The following is a 23,336-nucleotide window of genomic DNA, read 5'->3' as shown; positions in this document are numbered from 1 at the left end:
TATAATCTTAAGACGTCACAAGCCAATTACAAACCACATTAGCATTTGTGGAAACTCGCAAATTTTTACTCTCACTTATTTTTTCCTTTTATCTATATATCTTTCTACATATAATAATTGCACATCTATGTATTCGCACTTCATTCTTCCATTTTGTATATGACGGCAGTTTCAAAGGCAACACTTTCGTTTTTATCCTATTATTGCGGTATTTATGTCAACTCTTAGTTTCGGTTCTTCTTGATCCTCATTTCCGTTTTCTGTCATTTTACCTATTTTATATAAAAAGAATGCGCCTTTTCAGATCACTAATGTAAAATCGCGTGTGAAAATTTCCCCATCTTTCCCCTACTTATTAATGGATTCCTATGAGATTTCCCTAAAAAAGGAAAACTAAAAGATTCTAATCTGTTTTTCTAACAAAGAATCTAGTTTTATAGTAGATTATTAGAAAAATATAAGAATTTCTGATTAGTTCCTTGTTATAGAAAATCAGGCGTTTTCACACAATAGCAGATGTTTGGTTATTCAATTCGGATCCCAATTGGTAGTCCTTAAATTCGTGCTTGGCGCTATATATCTTTGAGTTGCATTAAAGCTGTGCGTGAAAAGATTAAACATATATCCCATTATCTCTCTCGAAATGATAAGTACTAACAACATTTTAACACATTATTTAAGATGGTCTAAAAAGATCGTTTATGAACACTGATCATAGAGTATAACAAGCATGAATAAATATTGCATTCGTGATAGGATCTAAGAGCGATATTCATAATTCGCTTTTATTTTAAGATGATCTTAAGTAATATCTTAAGATGCTAATACAACTTTCTGATTAGTTCATGACATGAAGATTAGAATTCGATCAATAAGATAATTTTAATTTTAATTTGTTTCATTCTGATCGATTGAATTTTAATCTTCTAGTTCGCAATATTCTCAATCTCTAATGTGTACAATAGTGTGACATGAGCATAAGACTGTACTTAAAACTGTGACTCTTAAATATAAGAGTCGACTTTGAATATCAGTCCTAAATTTCCATTGGATGCAGCATAAAATTCTAGAAAATTCAATGGGTGCGTTCAAGAATGTATATTTTGCAACTGTTGGAAGTTCTCTTTGCGCTAATTAGATTATACTAACAAATCTAAAAGTATAATCCATAGTCAGCGCGAAGAAAACTTTCAATAGTTGTAAAATAAATATTTTGCTGAACGCAGCCATTTTTGGCTTTTGTCTTTCACGGCTTTTGTCTTTCAAGGAGCATAATCTTCGAGAAGATATAAACTGCTAAATGAAAGATTTTCGTATGAAGAAAAACTGCGCTTGCGTTCACCAGTAAAAGCAGATTTGCAACTGTTGTAAGGGCGGTATTCGTAGTCCGTTCTAATTTCAAGATTGTCTCAAGTAATGTCTTAAGACGCTAATATGGCCCTCTGATTGGTTCCTAACTTGTTAAGACTGTACTAAAAACGGTCTTGAATATAATAATATTTTTCACTGGCAGAACTGGTGCTCACATTAAAGCTATTGTACACTAACCTAATATTGAATATAAAAGTGACAACTTTGAATATAGAAGTGAAATATCTATTAATTAATAAAATACTCAATGTATATTTTATCAAATACCACAATAAAATGTATTAAGAATTTCGCGTCTATATAATATATTTAATTCATTTCTATACTTTTATTAAACATATATCTTTAAACATCGATTTGTGTACAACGGCTTTAATTTAAAATGCACTGAGTGCGCACCAGCTCGATCAGTAAAAAACGCTGTAAGATTCGACTATGAACACCGGCCTAAGATTCTTTAATATGATTGGTTAGACATTTAGAGCTAGTGAGGCACGAAGGGTCAATTATATTTAAAAAATCTTACAACACACACACAATACACACAGCTACAAAGCTTCTTTTTCTATCGAACGCTGCCATTACAAACTAGAATTTTCAATTATTTGGTAAATGCTATTTATTTATTTTTCTAATACAAAAAATTTCTGCGTGAGTCTCACGTGTGTTTTGCGTGGATTTCCTTATTATATTAAGAATATTTTCCCGACGCCATCTCATTTGTTGTGAGCGAATAACACGATGAATGTCGCTACAAGCCGAATGTCGGTTAAATCTTAACAAAATATCTCGAATATATGCATATCGCAATCTCCAAATTGTCCGTCGACCGTCAGGAGTTGTTAGACGAAAAGTCGAAAAAAAAACGTCGGTCGGTTCTCCGTAAGGCGCATGCGTCTCATCGCCAGAGCGCGAACCTCGGAACGCATTTTACGCGGAAACTGTCAGCGCGATTGGGTTCTCGGCCAAATAAATAAGCATGACAAACGGTAGAGAATGATCTGGCAAAAGTTTCATCCCGATATCTCGCGTCGTTCCAGAGATATTAAATGGCCACTTTTAACGAGCGAGCGGAGCACGAAGCAGGGCACGGGGCGCTTCCCGGCATGGCAACGCGCGCGCCATCGACATCGCTCGCGGCAGAAGCGTGTCAGGGCCTCTCGCTCTCAGCTACGAAGTATAGCCTTTGTAACGTGTTTGCACTACAAAGGATTTTTGAACGATATCGATTCGCACGATGATTATTTTGTCGTTTTCCATAGCTTTTGACAGCGTCGTATCTTGAATCCGTTTGTTTCATTTGTATTCCTTTTTTTTACAAACGAGCTTATAAAAAGAATAAGAGAAAAATAACATATAGAAAGTGTCAACATACAGAAATCGACAAATTTCGTTGAATAAATTGCTAAATAGTGATAGTTCTAACTGCAATTGTATCAGGTTGACGCGAGGAATTTGTCGTGTCAAAGTAAATTGAGAATTTCAGTGAAATCGAAGCAAAATCACAGAACTTTAGTATATATTCTTTCCACGGAAAAAAATATTTCAATGACTTTCTCAAAAAATTTCAGTTTTTCAATTTTATTTATAAGAAAGCGTGGTGGAGAAAACAACAAAACCTTTTGCTGCCTTAATGGACAGTGTTATATTTAATAGTTTAGTATTGGTTATCGTAGCAGCTGCACAAAAGTGTGTTTTTCGCAATAAAAAGTCACATGTTTTTCATGATAAAAAAATCGACACGGTAGTCCAATCCATATTTTCTATTGTATGTCTATCACTTTTGGAAAAATATGTGTTACTACAAGCCATTAGGTATGTCGCGATATAGTAGACGTAGATTACGGAACGAGTTCAAATCGATATCGTAACTAATTCGCGTATCATGAGACGACTGACATTTCCGAGTCGTATTTTTGTTTTCACAATGTAACCGCTACATAATTTTCCATTCAGGCGTCAATGATTCTACCTTTAATTATCGAAAAATTCCACAATAAGCTCGTGTAATTTTGTTATTTATACAAAGTAATTTTAAGGTATAAGAATCGTAAAGCAAAACGTTTCTTCTTTTCGTAACTGAGACAAATTCGCGCTTTATATATTTGTTTAATTTTTAAACATAATTGCGTTTAATTGATTGACCGTTCTGAAATAAAGTATGAATATTTGAGAAATGTTCATTTTATGATACAAATGTAAATCCGTCTTCCATAATTGACGAATTTTTGCGCTTGTCAGATTAATACAAACAATGATGCATCGATGTATAATTCCTTCCATAAGCAGGTTAAACAAATCAAGCTGAGCACGTTATGAAAACGAGTGCACGCAATAATTAATTAGACATGATTACCAGAAAAATATTAAGTACAGAATATGATATTTTAACATTCGCTACATCGTTATATATATTTCGCGAGCCGAAAAGTATCATTCGTATAATGGGAATAATTGCTATAACATTTTTTTATTTTTCTCAAAGAATGCGATATAAATGCATTTGCATATTTCTCTGTCATGTTTCATACATGAAAATTGTGTACTTAAGCAAAATCTGTTCATACTTGATTAACAATTCAATACAAATCAATACTAATTATTCAATACTATTCGTTATAGTCCAACAAGAAAGTTCGAACAAATAACATTGCGCGTATCGGATATTCAGTTTTGGAAAATCCATTCTATATTTTATAATACTTATTATAACATTTGATCACACAATTAGTTGTGTATCTATGAAAAAACTATGTTATCTGTAATTGCGGTAGAATGGAACATCGTGATAGGCACGAGGTGAAGTAGGCGAGGCGCAGTAAAAAAAGCTGCGATTAATGACGTGCGCGACGGCGACGGCGGGCGTCGACGTCGTCGAGGAACAAAGGGGAACGTCGGCCCAGCCGGGACGGTGGAGGGGACAGAGGGGAAGGGGGCGATCGCGTGTACGAGTACACGCCATCTACGTGGATCTGACTCCGCGACGCGTGTATTCCAGGGTTGCGCAATTCGGTACAGCGCGCGCGCGCGACACAGCACGGCCGAAAGTGCGAGAAACGTGCGTGTGATCGTCAGGCGCTTTCCAATTTACGCATCGCTCGCGGGGTTGCGCAGCGTTTCGTGCACGACGATTGATTGTGCTCCGAAGGGAGGCGAGTCTCGTGCCGGAGGGAGCGCCCGAGTAGGTGGAGCGGGCGGAGGGGCTAATGGGGGGAAAAACAGGGGAAGAGAGCGAAGCGGAACCCTGAAAGGGGGTACGAACGAACGTGCGAAACGGGAGCGACGGAGAGATGACACGGGAGAGCGAATACGCTGAGGGTTGAGAAGAAAGAGGGTTGCGAGGTCGGAGGCGCAGGAGTCGGGAAAGATATCAACACAAAGAGAATGAGAAAAGGAAAGAGGTGTATAGTCGGAGGGAGGGAGGGAGGGAGGGAGGGAGGGAGGGAGGGAGGGAGGGAGGGAGGGAGGGAGGGAGGGAGAGAGAGAGAGAAGAAACAGTGAATAAAGCGAGAGTATGGGAGAAGAGAATCGCGCGCGCGATGTAGCGGTCATGAAAAGAAGCGGCATCGCCGCACAGCTACTTGGCTCTCCAGGGCCAGGATATTTCAATACCGACGGTGGTCGGCCACCGACGTGGGACTGCGCAAGGGAAGGGGGAGCGCGGCGGTGGTGGCGGCGGCGGCGACGGCGGCGGCAGCGACGGCGACGGCGATGACGACGACGACGGCGCGGCACAACGCGATCCATGTATATGTGTGTGCATACGTGTGTACGATCTCATGCGCCTATATACACGCGCGCTCGCGCGCGACTATATACGTCCCTTCCCGTCGTCCGTCCGCGTCCCTCGTCTATGTGCCCGCCCTTCGCGGCCGGTACACACGCTTCGCGTCTCATACGGCTTTACACGGTCGTTCGTTCGGCGACGAGAAGATAGAAAGAGAGAGGCCCCCTCGATGGCACGGTAGCCGCGCGCTCCGCTATTCGGGTTTTCCTGCGTCAGGGGAAGTGCGAGAAGGGTAAAGGGAAGGGAGAGGGAACCCACTTCTGCCTCTGTCTCTCTTCTCGATGTGGAAAAGAGGTGGGGGGAGGAGGGTAGGGGAGGGAGGGAGGGGGGCGACAGGCTCTCTCTCACCGAGAGAAACACCGGAGACTTTACACAACGCGATCGTCCAGGGGAGGAGAATGGGGGAGGGGAGAGGGAGAGTCCGAATGCGGCCGATGGGTTCGTCGGTAATGCCCGCCTTCGCGACGCGTCGAGGGGAAACCGGAGTGGGCCGTACCAAGCGTTGATTGGACGCGCGTAAGGAGTGGGGCTCGGGACATCGGTGGCGCCTTACGGGTTCGACCAATCGGCAGTTCTCGCCGGGAGTTTTTTATCCCGTTATTTACGCCGAGGACGGGAGAAGACGGTTCCCCATATACCCCCGCCCTACCCGCGGACCGTGGCATCTCGCTCGCACCAGAGCGGTGGGCACTCTCCGTCCTGTTCGCGCGCGCTCTCCCTGTGCGCCCGTCCGCGCAGGAGAGGACACTCTCGTTTCGGGATCCGTTGAGGCAACACGCGTTTCTCTCGTCACAGGACAGGATAGGAAAAAAAGGTGTCGGGCATCGAGTGCTCGGTGCGCGTGTGTTCCACACTTGACGCTCTCGTGTTTTTCGGAAATTAGTGAAACAGCGTGCTCGCTTTCGCTCGTTTTCGAACGTCAGTGTTCAAACCGCCCGCAGGGATACACAGCGCCTTACTACGAACCGCCGTGCGCAGTGGTGTGTATGCATGTGTGTATGTGTGTGTGTGTGTGTGTGCGTTTGCGCGCGCGCGTGCGTGTCGAATACAGTGGAACGTATACATGTGTATGTGACAGAACGTCGCAGGAGGATGCGGTGTTGCCGGATGTCGTAAGCGCGAATACGCGTACGTAGTGTATTGTACGGTGCGGCGCGAGGCCGCCGGAAAGAGGAACAGAGACACGCGAAGTTTCGACTCGAAAGGAAGAGAGAGCGTGTGGCGGCGGCGTCGTCGTTGTCGTTGTCGTCGATCGATCGATTTCGACTCGTTCGCCGAAGGTGGAGAATCGCGAACTGTTGGCGTTACTGCCGTACAAACGGTGGCGTCGTCACGTCGCGTACGAACTCTCGCGATCATCGTCGTTGCGGTGGTACGCCACAGTGACATTTGCGGTGCGGCGCTATCGATGAAATAGACTTGGCAACGTCGCACCGACTGCCCTCGCACACAAACGCGCGCGCATACACGTACCTAGAAGGGAACTTGGGGTGGCTGGCTGGTTGGCTGGCTCGCTGGCTGGCAGGCAAGCAGGCAGGCAGGCAGGCAGGCTAGCAAACAGGGCAGGCAGGCCAAAGGCTTTCTTGTTCCGAGGACGGTGCTCTTGGTCGCGCCGTCTCTCTTTTCTTCCTCCATTACGCTTACTCTTCCTCATCCCCGACCCCTTGCCTCTTCTCGTCCTCGATCAACTCAATCGTGCTCTCGTTCTCTCCCTCCTCGGGTTTCTCTCTCGCGCGCGCGCGCGCGCGCTCATGCCGCACGTACCGTTGAGAACCTCTCCCTTCCCCTGTCGTACTCTTTCTCTGCCTCTCTATCCCCTCTCCTCTCCTTACCTCGAACGGATCGGGCGAGTCCACTAGGCTTGCGAGGGGTGTTCGGCAGACCTCGTCTCTAGTCGGCCTCGATCCGTAGAGTGCGTCAGACGCCGCGAGTCGATCGCTCCGGTACACGGATATTCGCGAACCGTAGCATACGTGGGTACGTCGTGGGGCCCGCGAATGTCATTGCGCGTTACCTGCGCATAACCGCGACCCGCGGCAACTCGTATTGCGGCCAGTTTACGCGTTCAGCCTAGGACGCACTCGACCAGCGTATATCCGTACGACGGCCATGTTTGGTGTTTACGACGTGAGGGGGAGTCGCTGACGTCACGTACAAGCGAGTAGTCCGATCTTACCCGAACGGCACGGCGATTACGGACGACGGGTGGCAGCAGCGACAAGCAAACGACGACGACAACGACGACGAGGAGGAAAAACGTGCGTCGCTCCACGCCGGTAGCTCATCGCTGCGGCTGCGCGCTCGCGCTCGCGCTCGATCACAACCAGCGGAACTCACCGTCGTTCGTCGAATAACAAGATCGACGATCGCGGAGAAATAGTCCGCGTATCCTGCGGGTATACGTACATACTCGTACGTTCGCACGGACCAAGCTGAAAATCGCACATCGGGGCTCGCTGCTTGCCTCCTTTTTTCCGATGGGACGCGCGAATTCGTCGATCTCGCTCGCCGTGATCGCCGCTCCTACTGGCTTTTCGAAAAACATCGCGCGCTCCGTCTCGTGCCCTGTTTCCTCCGTCACATCGCTGAAATAGCACTCGTCTGTAAAACGACTTGGCGACCGATCGCTTCGCGGAAAAAGGGAAGATTCGCAGGAATCGGGCGATGCCAAGCTACGTCACGTCGCCCGTACAGATACGGATGACGACGACGGCGACGCGTCGCGACTGACAACGCATGTCCGACAATGCGCGACGCGGAGTCGCGAACGAACTGATACTCCGATCATCGCAAAGACGTCTCCGTTCATAGACACGATCGCGCCACGTGGTAATCGCGCACGTGTCTCTCAACTGCTGCACGCAGCGCATGCCGGTGCCCGCGGTTCGCGCTTCGAAGGTACGATCGATCGGAGTGGACGATCATCGTCGTCTCGCACGACGCGACGCGACTCGACGTGACGCACGTGCATACAGTGATCGCTCTCAATTGACACGCACCCGCGCGCGCGTGCGTTGTATGTGTGTGTGTGGGTGTGGGTGTATATATACATGCGCACGTGTCTGTGATCGATCCGCCTGCCGTCGCGCCGGTGTGTGTTGCGCACCGGTTTACATATGGTGTTTCGCAGGATACCGCACGTGATACGCAACTATAAACCAATCGAGGATTATCCAGAACGTCAGGATTAAAGACCGCTCCGTCATCGTGTCGAGCCATGGAGCTGGGTGACAGGGTTTACGCCGCGGAGCGGATCACGAAAAAGAGGGAAAAGCGGGTTAGTATCGCGTGCGGCCGCCTCCAGATGGCGCTACCAGGCGGAATCCATCCGCGCGCCGTTACCGCCCCCTCTATCTCTCCCTTCTCCTACCTCGCGCCTCTTTCTCTTTTTTTTCTTCTTCGTTCTCTCTTTCGCTGACAGCCGGCTTCGCGCGGCTGCCGCTTCTTCCACGACGCTAAATGCTTTTACGACTCGCGATATCGGACATTACGCGCCGACAGGTACAGGTCGTTACCTGGTTATTCAATGCCATTCACGTTGTGTACTTTTATCATATTGCCGAGAGCATGTTTGAAGATCGATTGTCACTGATCGATCCACCGATTTTGCCATCGTGAGATTATCGATTCGCTCCCGTTAACGAAACCGCGATTCCGCGCCCCGTTACGTTACGACACGTTGACAAGAGGAATAATAACGGCTTGTCTCTGTCTCGAAACGTTCTCCGTTATTTTAAACGTAAAAGCTGCGAGAAAGAGAGAGGGAGCAAAAAATAAATAGATCAATTTAATACGAGAAGCATCAATTCTGGTCAAAGTTAGATATTAGATTAACACATATATACGTATTTTAAATAAATTTATCTCAAAAATATGCGTTTCGATTACTTTCAGACTTTCAACATAATCAATTTGAAATACTCTACCAACCCTCCAAATTTAATTTGATATTGATTTGATGCTCCTAACAACTCTGATAAGCATTTTTCTTATTTTTATCGTACGTTTAATAATTAAAAACATAATTAGATATACATGTAATCTCTAATAATCGTCTTCATCAATGGCTCAGTATAATGATATAATTGATCTTTTGTCTTTAGTTCCTTACTGGATCTAAACCAATTATATTAAAGAATCTTACAGTTACAAAGTTGTTTTTTCTCTTGAACGTAGGTTGAACTTTAACCTCGATTCAACTTAAGACTTATAGCATACAAAAGAGATTAAATCGAGATTAAAATTAATCTATATTGGTGAAAATGAACACAAATCGATTACGTTTAATAAATAGTCGCTCGCATCCATTAAAGGCAATAGAAACAATCATGTAATCATGAACGATATAGGAAGGAACTTTCATTATTATAGTTTCACGCTTCATTGAAACAATATGATAATCTTGGTGAATACATGAATACGTTTGGTTGCATTTTATTATTATCCTCTTAAAACCAAATTGAGAGAGCTACTAGAGAACTACTAAAAGAAGGTATCCCAACCACGTATTCTGACACAGACTATACAATTTCTGGATAACGGGAGTCTCCGGAGGCGGACAACGGTGGGTTCGCTGACGGATAGGAGAAAGGCTCCGTATGGCATGGCGATCAGCTGGTAGCAGCCGATGGCGTATTTCTATGACATGAAATGTGCGCCGCAGAGCGCAATGCCGCGAACGCAAAAATTATCTATAAAATTCTTTGCAAAATTTGCATAAATCATTTTTTTTTCACGCCATTCGGAAATCGCGAAGAAGATAAACTGCTGGACATAAAGAATTAAGAACACACGAAATAATGTAAACAATATAATATAAACAATGTGAAATTGTCTTATGTCACACTACGCATTGGAGATTAAGAATTGCGAATTGAAGATTTCGAGGAGTTAAAATTTCTTTGTCCTCATTGGTCAAATTTCAATCTCCAATCTCAATCTTCAATGCGTAAGTCCAGATCTATAATATGATGTTTTAAACCCTAACGTAAGAAATTGACCAACTACAGTCGAATGCGAGGAAAATAATCGATTGTGATTCGTCCATTCTTTATGGCTTAAGGCTTAAAAATCTATTGTATATCCGGGGTAATCTAATTCTTTTCTTATGTCCGTGTCACTTTACGCATTGGAAATCAAGGATTGTGAATTGGAATTCAAGGATTAGAATTCAGTCAATCGGAACAAAACAAATTAAAATTAAAATTATCTATTGGTATAGTAGATAATTTCGATTGGTCGAATTCTAATCTTCAATGTGCAATCCTCAATCTTCCAATGCGTACACTGAGAAAAAAATATAGTTAATTTTAATAAATATTTAGTTCAATACTGCCAACTAAACATTTATTTAAGTAAATATTTGTTCAACAAAAAAATGATTGTTAAATCAAATAAATATATCTTTATATTTAATAAATATTTAGTTGACAGTATTCAACTAAATATTTATTAAAATTGACTATATTTTTTTTCAGTGTAGTTTTTTTCAGTGTGACATGGGCATTACTCCTTTATGATTTTGTGGATTCAATGTAGTGCTAGTCTTTCGCGTGACCATTCAAGCATTCGAATTGCTGCACAATCAAAGTCAGCAAGCTTTTATGTTTGCGGAATTTATTATTTTCATGAATTTCTCCAAATAATAAAGATTTTTAAAATTTTATTTATTGCAGTACTGGACTGCACTAGAAATTTCATTTTTGCTTTCTTCAAATTTTAATTATATACCTATTTTAAATGCAGTGTGTATTTATATACTAGTTCAGTTATAAAAAAATAATTTTTTTATTTATTAAAATGAAATTAAATTAAAACAAGGAAACGCTGAATATTCGTTTATTTTCGCGGAAAGTTAAACTCTAATTTAGCACCGAAACTGATAAACTACTTGGAGAAAAGATCCTACGATATTTTATTCGGGTCGCATTCGCGAGATTTTCTTTCCTCCGATGCAATTTAAATCGCCCTGCGTCGTCTGTTCGTATCGAGGATCGCCGTTTCACCGTTTGGTTTTGAAAACCAAACAAATCGAACTCGTGAAATGACGTGTAAAGCGTCATAAAGCGCATTTTCTCCCGCGAATTGATGACACGATTGTTACGTTATCGACACGTAACAATATCGGGTAACGGTGTCCTGCGAAGGGACGACAACCTGCTCCGTGTTATCATGTCGATCATGTCATCCGCCAGCTTCATTCGTAGGGTTTCATTCGTGCCGCGTTTCGCGACGTATCGCGCGTGTCATTGTTTTCCAACTGTCACGCCTGTGCATCGCGATGGGGCAGCGGCGTGCCGTTTCTGTTATTGGCCCACCGCCAATAGGTGAGCTGCCTATCGAACATCGACGTAGCCGGTCGTGCTATCGACCGTGCTTTACGCCACGAGATGGTTTCGGAAAATTCACGCGTTTTCCAACCGCTCAAGCGAGATCTCTCTCTCTCTCTCTCTCTCTCTCTCTCTCTCTCTCTCTCTCTCGCTCTCGCTCGCTTTTTTTCATATTTTTATTGGTTCTAGAAACGCGAGGATAGGATAGGGGACCAGGGGCTCGTTATCTCTGTGAAATTGGCATCTCATGTTTTAAAAAATGAAATTTTTGTTATAGTTCCGAATGCATCCCGAAGAGTTCTGGAGTTTCTATTCAAAATGAAAAATAGTTCTGGCAAATTAACATAAAAAAATCGAAAAGTATAAAAATTGTAGAATGCCAACTTCACAAAACGCAAAACAAAAAATCGCGATATCTTCTAAATTATCGGTCCTAGCTCCTAGCGCTTTGAATACTAATGACTTTTGATAGAACTCGTAGACTGCTATCCAGAACTATCGACAGAACTGCCAGAACCAACGGTTTAAGAGATGAGCAATATTTCGTATGTCGGATTGAAAAATTTCTAACATCTGAGAGAGGTGAAAATTTTGTAAAAGTTCCGGCAGTTCTGTCGACAGTTATAGGTAGCATCCCAAGAGTTTTAACGAAAGATAGGACCAACAATTTAAGAGATATGGCGATTTTTTGAAAGTCAGATTATTTAACTGCAGAAGGTTAAAAAATTTTTGAACGTTCCAGCAGTTCTGTCGACAGTTCTGAATAGCACCCCAAGAGTTGTATCAAAAGTTATTAGCATTCAAAGCGCTAAGATCACGGAGTAAAAAGAAGGAGATCAAACTCAAGCGGCCGGCCACAAAAAAGTTGAGCTCGATTTCTGGCTTCGGAAAAGCGCTATACAGAAGAACAAATTCGAGCGCTCCTGTTGGAGAAAACTGTCTACTTAGAGGATTTGATAAATATTTTTCCTCCCATTTTTCTGTGATTCTGTACGTTTGTGTATTTTCATGCGTAGAATATATTCTGAGAAGGAAAGTTGTCACTCAAGTTCCGTTTTGTTTTTTTCAATTTCAAAGTTTTTTGATGTCGATAAGTTAAAAAACGATAATTTAATAATAATTTATGACTATGCATGCATGTATGTATTTTTCAATAAATATTAATGCATTTTACTATTTAATCAAATAAAATTAAATTTTATACAAATTGGAATTTCTGCTTTTAAAAAAAAATTGCATACATGTGTATTCTATACGCGTTATCATGTGGTATGTACTTTCAATTTTTTCCGCAACGGCACTAAAAATCGCATCATCCTGTTTTTCTGCGATTTTGCATGTATTTTCCGAAGTCATGTTTCGAGCCCACGTTTCATCCTCGAGTTGGTCTTCTTCTTTTCATTCCGTGGTTAGAACTAAATCCTATTCTACAATGTGCTCTTTGTTTCCTGTTTCTTGCTTTTTAGCTCTTGCTTTTTTCTCTCTTTGCAACCGTTTTATCGACAATTGCATTTCTTACTACGTGTTTCCTGTTTCTTCCAAAGTTTGTTAACTTTCATATCGAGCGATATAAAACAAAAAACCGGATAAGAAGTAAAAAGACAAGATGTAAAAAATAGCAAAAAGCACAAAATAAAAAATAAAAAGCACATTGTAGAATAGGCTTAATAGTTTAAAAGACATCGTGAGTTTTTGTTCTGTGTTTCGGACGGGAACTTCTTAGAGCCGGTTGTTCCATCTTCAGATAAACTTATGTGATAATTTACCTATTAAAATTTAGATAAACAAAAGAGTAAGAAAGTAAGACAGTGAACTAAAGTTTATCGAAAGGTAGAACCCAGCCTTAAGGTGCCGCCTCTACATAATTCGCAACTCGCAAAACGTAGTTTTCAAACGCAAACGCAGAATGAAAATTTGCATTTGTTTTCTTCATTGTGTATAGCCGGTCAAAGAAAGATTGCAACATTTCTTTTTCGATGAGTTTCGGAATGCAGCCTACTCACCGAGCGATTGGTTCTTATTAAATCCATGAATAAGAAGAACCAATCGCTCGGTGAGTAGATTCCGAAACTCATCAAAAAAGAAATGTTGTAATCTTTCTTTGACTGGCTGTCTATGGTTGATCTCTATTTGTGTTTATCTTGCGTGCGATGATCGTCATTCTGCGTCAGCATTTGTGAACTACATTTTGATTTGCGAATTAAATAAAGACATCCTTAGGAATGCATTCGGAACTGTGAAAATTTCATTTTTTTAAACATAAGGTGTTAACTTCACTGAGGTGAACTTGTTGGCGCCAGAGACAAGATGATACTGCGTTCCGTTTATATATTTATGGCAAAAGAAATAATAAAAAAATTAATGGGTCTTTTATAATATAGATACTTTTTCTAAAGTTTTGTTTAAATCAAACACACACACACACACACACACACACACACACACACACACACACACACACACACACAAGTATTACAATTAAAAGAGGAAAAGATCTTTTTCGGGCGATTCAGTATTTATATATAGAGTAATACTCTTCAGCTTGAGATATAGTCGATCTAAGTGGTGTTATTAGTTAAGGTTGTATAAAAATATTAGTCATAAGACCATAAAAAGCGATAAATTGATAATCTACGAGGCAAACGGTAAGTCATATGACTGTCTTTCGATTGATGATCATAAGGATAAGATGTTCATCGCAATCTTTCGACGGATCGAAAACTTGCGTCTATGATGCGTGGCTTTGAGGTTATGATGTTTCACTTGTGTTACTTCTGCGTAAAGGACGTGACAATGCTTGGCCTCGACGCAGTAGCCAATCAATTTATCGCTTTTTATGATCTTACGATTACGACTTTTACGTGCAATGGCGTTTAAAAGGAAAGTTTCTGTTACTATACGACATGTTGTTATTTTAAATAATGACAATAATTTGTTATAATAAAACGATTAAAATTAAATGTATGTAGAGATGGAATATACGTTAATTCATATTTAACGCAAGTTGGCGTAAACTTAGTTTGATGTGTTGTTGTTGCCGCTTGTAAAAATTGTTATTAATGTAAAATTTTAGTATTAAAGCATGAAAATGTTCACACTTCTTTCTAATTTTCAAACGAGAAAATTTTAAGATGGACTTTTCTGATTCGTGGAATTCAATGAAACACGTCGCTTCTCAGTTCAATTAAAATATATATCATCTAGAAAACAAAATTAAACTTAATCTAAAATTAATAAAGACAAAATTAACATTAAGGTTGAAATTTATTCTTTTTTTTATCCTTTTTCTAATAACATTTGTTACACATAAATTTCCGTGCAAATCAGAGCATGAGATTTCCAAGACATGAGATTCCTGTCTGAATATTCACATATATGTATACATTTATTATAATTGATTATTTGAGAAACAATTCAAATAATTATTATCAATTATCAATTATATTATTGTTACTCGTCAAACATTGATATATTAAACTATGTGAAATATCATCTCTAGTTGTTGCGAAACAGTACAATTTCTGTTGAAGTTTCTCGAATAACCGCAATAGTTACACGAATATTTAGATAGGAAACATCCTGCTGCCCTCGATATGCGAGCGAATTCATATGCTAAGCAATTATAACTACATTTACTCTATACTCTCTAAATTCTTTAGAGTGGAATCTCATTCTAAAGAGATTGAATCAGTCTCGAAAAAGAGTGGCTCAATTTTCAATCTTAAGAATAAGATTTTACTCTTCAGAGTAAGATTTATTCTAAATGTTTTAAAATACGTTTATTAAAAATTCAGTGATTTTTAAACTGAATTGACTCAATTTTTTTCACTGTTTCTTTCTTAACGATTGGTTCTTATGTAATAATTTCTTTTTTATATTTTTATCTCGTTAGATCCCAGAATAAATAAATGTGCATTCTATTCGTTTATCTCAACTTGGTAAGGATCGACAGGAGTGACAAGCTCATTTACACCTCATTTGTGCAGCTATATATCTGTATTCTATCAGACTTTCCCATATACTGTCTCATAAAAGCAACATTTTTCCATGAAACTCGTTTTAGCTTATATTTTATAAAGCTACGAAGCCTATTAAAAAATAAAATTTTGCAATTTTATTCTTGAAAACATTTTAATAAATAAAATGGTATGCTCCTTATTTACGGTGCATACATGTTTTTATGCTATATTTTATCTTCAAGAAGTAATATTATATCATAAAACCTTCTTGATTTCTTTTTTCGAAGCTGCGAAGGTGCGTACAGAGTCGGATTTTACAAATTAATTCTTGAAAATTTTTTAATAATAAAATTATGTGTACCTGGACTACACTATAGTACACATTGAGGTGAGATATCAGAACAGATTTTTATTTTACCTTTTTTTCGAACAAAATCATCCAGTATTTGAGCCATAATTTCATAAAGAAATTCGTCTTTAACTAGAGATCTTCTTAGTTTCTCCTGTCGACCCTTAACTCATTGATTAACGGCGAATCGAACTTCCACGCTCAATTTGATCTGTCTGGCAATTGACAAAACATGTGAAGGATCTTACGAGACAATTCACAACGCATCTCCCGCTATTAATTATCGCGCTTTGGCCTATAATTACGTGCGCTGATAAGCGAGTCGGCTCTTATCGATGGGCAGATCTTATCGACGTGTGATCTGTCCGACATGCGCACGATGCGCAACACGTGCACGCAATGGTATAATTCTGACGTTGATGCGTAACTGGTAGAGCCTAATTACGGATAATTGTGAAAGTGATTAATGCGTTAATTACGCGTCAATAGCGAATGCATGAGGAAAACAATGTTATAAAGATCGATGTTGAATCGTCACATCACAAAATAAAATGTTTACTATATCTTTGTAGAAAAAAAAGTAAACATTATCCAAACTTCTTTTTTATTTCTATAATAGAAGATACAAAAGTTTTTTATTTTTCCATACAGCTATTTATTACTTATTAATATTTTACACATATATCCACGTATCTCATTGCATTTTTAGAAATATAATTTCATTGCTATTCTTTTGGAATAGACAGATATCCACGTGGTAACGTCGCGATAATTGAGAATAATGAAATGACAACTCGCGCACGCTGCTTCACGTGTCGCTCAACGCGTTGACGCTCATATTTACCGTCAATGTAATTGTATTAAACGATTCAATAATTTCTCTTTATTCTCTTATATTTCGGTTTGAATTAAAATTCGAGAATTTTTTTATTTCAGCTTAATTTCTCGTTCATTAAAACACGTATTGTTGAAAACCATGATTGACAACTCTATAATTGATAATCCTTTTCTTTTTTTTAGGGCAAGATCGAGTATTTTGTCAAATGGAAAGGATGGAGCAAAAAGTGAGTACGAAATCGAAAGTCTGTAATTAAATGGATGACGTTCGTAACTGAGATGTAATTTTTCTTGTATTTTAGATATAACACGTGGGAACCGGAAGAAAATATTTTGGACATCAGATTAATCGAATTGTATGAGGAAAGCCAAAAAGGTGCAGATGTAATACCCACCAGAAGGCCAAGGCGAAGGGATACTAGATACAGCGTAAGAATATATTTTTTCGTAATAAAAACTTTTCTTTTTCAAATAAATGACTTTAACAATCGCGTTAAAATTGAGCAAAGTGCCATAATTAAATCAAACAATACAACAATATTTTATTTAAAATAAATAATATTTTCTTATACATCCGTAATCTGTAGTTCGTCATTTTACATAGATCACTCATTATATTAAATTGAGTATTAGTTATCTCTAACAAAAATTCCATTATCAGATATATATTGTGTGTATATATATATATATATATATATATATATATATATATAATTGATTTAACTAAATTGAATCGAAAAATCCTCTATTTAATCCCATTTTGCAATTTTCGCAATTTTGTGTGTATATATAATTTATATGTTGGTATCATATTTTTGGTACGAAGATACCTCAAGAGACTATTTATCACTTCCTCATTACACTGAATCACTTTAATAGCTTAGTATCTTGGCGAACTTTATGGTGTTCTCCGCTGAGTATAGCTGCTCATAAAATCTTTCTTCATTTTGTAAAATAGTCGTAACTTAACCTCGAGAGGATCATCAAGTTGGATTAGAAACATGTTTTTGCACATTAATTGTTTTGCAATTTAATCGACGATATCTTCATTTTCAGGAACAACTGTCTAATCTTGTTGTCGATGAGGAACCTGGCGGAGACGAAAGAATAGGCGAAGACAGTCAGGATGAATCGACGACGGGCAGCACTTCAGCATCTCGTTTAAATCCAGTAGCTCCTGATGAGGACACCCTCCCAAGTTCCTTAGATAGCCATGAGTCGCCAGAATTAGCATCAACGTTCAGCGTCGATTCTGACAGTTCAGTCAGTAGTATGGACATACCTCTATTGCCTAGAAAAGAACGTATGAAAAGGAAGGCGGAAGTTCTTAGTCGATCTGGCAAGATTGGCGTAACAATTACGAGTAGTCCTAGTAGTGGCAGTGGTAGTCCACCTCCGAGCAAAGTTCCTCGGTTATTGCCTTTGAAAAACAACCCCACAAATCCATCTTATGTAAGTTTCGATAATTATATATAATTATACAACTCATTATCATTACGTTTTTAATACTATTAAAATTAAATTATAATACTAAAATTGTGATATGGGATTAAAACAATGTTTTATATACAATACATGTAACAAATTAAAAATACATAAATAAAACTCAAACTAATTAATATTGCAGCAAAAACTTAAAAACTAATCTAATTGATATATAAAAATTTTTTTACCTTGTGTACATGAATTGCCATCCATTTAGATTATAAAATGATAAAAGTGTGGCTAATGGATACACAAAAGCATTCAAAAGGGAAACACATAATACCTAAAAATACCAATAATGGCATTTTGATGTTGTATCTTCCTGATTGATATAAAAGCAAGATTTACATTTTACATTATAGAGTCACAAAGCCAACGGACAAAATCAAAGAAGGCCATCATCCTCCAGCGTGAAATCGACACCGGAAGAACCTCTGCCAGCAGTGCCGACGACACCGGCGCCAGCAGTACAGGACAAAAAGCGTCCCGAAGCTGATGTACCTCATGGTCCGCCACCCTCTCTCCCGCGTGCACCACCGGCACCGCTGTCTCCTCAGATAGATACACCTTTGGAGCAAGTCACAACAAAGAAGAAGCAATTATCGGAGCAAAAGCTGGATAAATCGAATGGTGCAGTTGCTGCTGACAAAGCGAACGGTCACAAATCACCCAGTCCCACAGACTCTTACACTAATAACAACAGGTTACACACTGTCGTGAATGGACACCATAGCCCTAATAATAATACTAATAACAACAACAATAATAATAATAATAATAATAATAATAATAACAATAACAACAATAATAATAGTTCAAGCGTCAAACAAACCGAGATTTCAAGGTCAGAGATTTATGTTCCACTCACGAATCCCGGCACGGATTATTGGCACGCGAGAAACCCCGTGGCGGATCAAGTATTTATTACAGACGTTACTGTTAATTTGAAAACCGTTACCATCAGGGAATGCAAGACTGAAAAAGGTTTCTTTCGAGAAAGAGATCCCAAAGAAACTCTTTGAGCTTCAAGAATCTAACATTTTTGATGGTCCTGTAACGGGAATGTCCGTTCTGTATTGAATCACAATATGTAAATATAAATTATTTTCATTCGTTGGATGTTGTCAGGATATCAAGCAAATTAAATTTTGTCTTGTGATATATGAAGACATCATGTTAAATATCGCAATGAAAATCGCGAAAGTATCGCGTAAAGATCTTGGAGCACCAATTGGAATTCCAAGAATATCAAACAGATGCTGAAACAAAGATCAATCAGACTTCACTACATGAGGATTTTTTTTTAACTGAAAATTGATCGTTGTGTCCAGATAGATCATTGTGAACGATTTTATGTAAATTGATTGTAAAGACTAGACAATGCCGGTATGATATTCATTACCGAGTATACATCATACTGCTATCATGATATATTTTAAAATGCTTGGTAGATTTTAATTACACGCTGAAGATCTGGAAGGCAGAGGATAATATATCTTCTAGTTGATTTTATTATTTGCTTGTCTTAGAACGCTAAGAGAATGCTATAAAGTAAAAATCTTCAACTTTTGTTTTTACACTATGGGATATATATTATATACACGAGATACTTAGGAAAAAAAATATTTTTCTAATTCATTTTTAGAATACTGAAACTGCTTCATGGAAGCAATTTGGGGGGAGATGTTCCGAGTTATTTTGAAGGGAAAAAAATGGTTTTCAACACGTCACAATGTTGTATCTTATTCATCGGTGAATATTTTGCTACGTGCTGGAAAATAGAGTATCGCGAAAGAAAAATGTGTAAATTATATTTTGAATGTATGTAAGAAAGTGTATGATTCAAGAATTTCAGGCGATTACAAAATGTCATTCGATTCGGAGGAAACACAATTGCGCACAATATTTCAATCATTATCAGTGGTGATGCATTTTCTTGGTTCGACTTGAACTAATTCGCGATATCAATTTAACGATAGATGCATTTCGATGCTATCGAATGTTTTATTCGATTTTGTGTATATTCTCTCTTGGTATATAATTATTTTTATTTAGTGTAGAAAATCCAACATATATCGATCGTGACAGTTCCGCGAAATTATTGCATATCTCTTAGTGAATTCATTTTATTTGTAGATTCCGATTGTCAAATATCACCAAATAAGAGGATGTTCCTTTGATGATAAAGGCGCGTTGAAATTAGTACAACAATCCAAATCTAATTGTATTCAACATCTGATTATATTTACACGCTACGTATACTGTTACCTCGTTTTTAGTGATGCTGTATGATGTATTAGGCGCCTTTCAATCATATAGATTGCATTAATAAATCTTCTCATTATTACATTTATCATTATTCCGTTTACAATGCGCGCGTCATCAATTCTTTCCCACGGTAAACGCTCCTATCAGTAAAGTTTAAGACTCACTCAGATACATAAATAGAAATAAAGATAAAATCATATAATAGCTCAATAATAATAATAATAATAATAAACAAACATAAATAACAAGAAGGGCCAAATTACAAAAGAGAGAGCCAAATTTTTATATATTTCAAATGAATGAATGACAACCATGGAATCAAGCAATCATTCGCAAATTGTAAATTTTTTCAATTATTTATTTTTCTGAGAATTTATAGATTTTTTTCTCACAAATCAGAGAATAAAATTTTCATTTATAAACATAAATAAAATTTTAAATGAAATACGTAAAAATCTGGTTCGTAGCTCCTTCTTGTTATTTATGTTTGTTAAATGAAAATTTTATTCTCTGATTTGTGAGAAAAAATTTATAAACTCTCAGAAAAATAAATAATTGAAAAAATTTATAATTTGCGAATAGATTATGATGCCATGATTGTCGTTGTGTGTCTTTAACTGTCTCAACAGATTGAGACAGTTAAAAGTTTTTCTTCCTCTTAAATTGAAAAAAACAACATACTATTTTGGAATACAGTATCGTTTTCTCATTTTTTATATATTTTTATTTTCTTTAATTATTTTTTTTATCGAAGATTGATTTTTTTCTCCAATTATCAATGATGTTTCCTGACAATGATTATCTCTTTGACATTTGCTTCTATACGGAGCAAATATTGCGATGTTAAAGAAGCCACGTGAGAAAGAATAAAGAAATTCGAGCAATTACTGAATTTAATTCGAAAAATATGTGTGAAAAATGATGAAAAGAAATACGACAATACAATAAACTAATAATTTTTGTAATAATTTTTTCTTTAGGTCTTGCGCACAATAACAGGAATAAGGAATTAAGAATAAAGATTTTAAAAAAACAAAAACAAATAAGGGCTAATGAGAGTTTTTTGCGCGGTTGTTAGTGCGAAAATAAAAATCATTTATTGTCGAAAAACTATAGTATAATTACGCATAAACGTTTCGGCCTACTTCCGGGCCATCATCAGTATGTCCGAACGTATGTTGTAAAATTCTCACTTCTTCATAGCGAGATGGTAGAGTGGCAACTCAATTTCCTTATTCTATTGGCAATGATTGACAATTCCAGTGGCAACGAATAACAGATAAAAATTCATATAGCCATGAAGGATGTGATCAAAAATCAATCAAAGTCGAAAGACAAAGAATCCGCAAATTATTCATATTTAGTGATATAAATTCAGTACAACCGTTTCATTGTGACGGTCAACATTCAAATGGCAATTAAACGATTTTAATCTATCAGAAATCGGATACATCGGAGTACACGGTTTCTGATAGGTTGAAATGGTTTATTCTTCATTCCTTATTCCTTTTATTGTGCACAGGACTTTATGCTGATATAATAGAATATTCTTCAGAAGATGTTTTGTGTGTTTCAAGTACAAATACGTTAACAACATAGTTTCGTTCTATATTTAGGTGACCAAATACAAGTGAAAATTATGCTTGCATTCATTTATTTGCAAATGAATAAAATGTTTAATATATATGCTTCTTTCTGGTATATTTATAGGGACAGAAATTAAATTTGAAATTAGCGAAATTAGACCAATGTCTCAGTACTTGCTTTGGAATTTCTTGTCATATATAGACACATACAGCATCGCTAAAGCGCGATGTGGTTACTTGATGGAGCAGAAGACTACAACATGGTAGGGCCCCTGCTATGGATAGTGTTATGTAAAGAAAAAGAGTTTCTCGGGTTAAATATATATTAAACGCATAAATATATATTTAAATATACATTAAACGCGTAAGTATATATTTGAATATATATTAAACGCGTAAGTATATATTTAAATATATATTAAATGCGTTAATATATATTTAACATGCATGATACGTGTTAAATTTAAATATATATATATATACGTTATTTATTATAATTAATACGAGAACTTTTAGGTTTCTACGTCCTTAATATAGTTGTAATTAGAATGTATTATATATATGCGGTGTGTCTTATTTTGTGAGCGTGTTCGGCAAGACGTTATTTCCTGCATCTAGCACGATTTACTGCGTCATCGCATGTCCCAATGGTCGTTGGGACACAATGAGATTTTACAGAAATTTGTCTAAAAAGGAAATTCCGACTTCTCTTGGAAAACAGATCAAAGAGATCTATGTGCGTGTTTGTTCCTTTTGTTTTTAAACGGGGGCCATTCGCATAAGATTTAGATTGACATATTCGTTATAATTATCAATGCGGAAGATTGAAGTATACATTTCAATTGTTGTGTAACGTAAACCACTGTATATATTCATATGGAAAGCGTTTCCTGTAAAAGAAAATTGTACATACATAGTTTGAATGATACTTGTACGTTTCGCTGTGACGGGCGGAGCATGTGTGAGAAGGATGGCTTATATAAATCTTTGAATTATCAGTTGTACATAGATAAAGAGACGCGGAAACACCCTCCTCCCCCTACCCCTTTAGTTGTAAATGTAAAATTGCAACTAATAGAGCTATAGAGAAAAAAAAGAGAGAAATCCTTTTCTTAGCTTTAGAACTTCAAGATAGACTGTGCGCGTATCTTCGATATTGTTTCTGTACTTATAAATATATTCAGACTACTTATACTGATAAAGAAAAAAAAAAAGAAAAGGGAGATGAAAAAAAAGACATGAAACGATAACGCAGTGACTACGCAGGCATATACGATACGTGAACCCCGGTAGTACCAAATTCAACGGTAATTTTAGTTCTGTCTGGTACAGATTCCTTATATTTCAATAAAATCTCTACTTGAA

The 23,336-nt window shown here is 38.1% G+C and overlaps 1 protein-coding gene and 1 long non-coding RNA gene across 4 annotated transcripts in view; one reads left to right on the top strand and one right to left on the bottom strand.

Moving 5' to 3' along the window:
• LOC147909958 (uncharacterized) overlaps positions 1-7,012 on the bottom strand; it is a 22,870-nt gene extending 15,858 nt beyond the window's left edge. For both annotated transcript variants that reach the window (XR_015545057.1, XR_015545056.1), the window contains exon 1: positions 6,632-7,012. This is a non-coding gene — a long non-coding RNA (uncharacterized LOC147909958). The remainder of the gene's footprint in view (positions 1-6,631) is intronic.
• On the top strand, positions 5,771-23,336 carry LOC105152375 (uncharacterized). Of its 2 annotated transcripts, XM_011066622.2 has the most exons (6): positions 5,771-6,138; positions 8,289-8,435; positions 16,816-16,859; positions 16,935-17,061; positions 17,689-18,084; positions 18,480-23,336. In XM_011066622.2, exons 2-6 carry the CDS (start codon positions 8,376-8,378, stop codon positions 19,137-19,139), a joined length of 1,287 nt encoding a protein of 428 aa, XP_011064924.2. In that variant the 5' UTR covers positions 5,771-6,138; positions 8,289-8,375; the 3' UTR covers positions 19,140-23,336. The 2 variants fall into 2 exon arrangements, with proteins under 2 accessions (XP_011064924.2, XP_087262197.1); XM_087406071.1 differs by lacking the exon at positions 5,771-6,138 and having other exon boundaries at positions 7,039-8,435.

Source organism: Acromyrmex echinatior, chromosome 4, assembly GCF_024713525.1.
Source record: "Acromyrmex echinatior isolate Ae372 chromosome 4, ASM2471352v2, whole genome shotgun sequence".
Classification (NCBI taxonomy): domain Eukaryota; kingdom Metazoa; phylum Arthropoda; class Insecta; order Hymenoptera; family Formicidae; genus Acromyrmex; species Acromyrmex echinatior.
This window is presented reverse-complemented; position numbering and strand designations above follow the sequence as displayed.

Bases quoted from the DNA above. Each gene is read 5' to 3' on its own strand.
- LOC105152375 (XM_011066622.2), top strand. From the start codon at position 8,376: ATGGAGCTGGGTGACAGGGTTTACGCCGCGGAGCGGATCACGAAAAAG. The intron at 16,860-16,934 runs GTGAGTACGAAA...CTTGTATTTTAG, and splicing joins TGGAAAGGATGGAGCAAAAA to ATATAACACGTGGGAACCGG. The intron at 18,085-18,479 runs GTAAGTTTCGAT...TTTACATTATAG, and splicing joins ACCCCACAAATCCATCTTAT to AGTCACAAAGCCAACGGACA.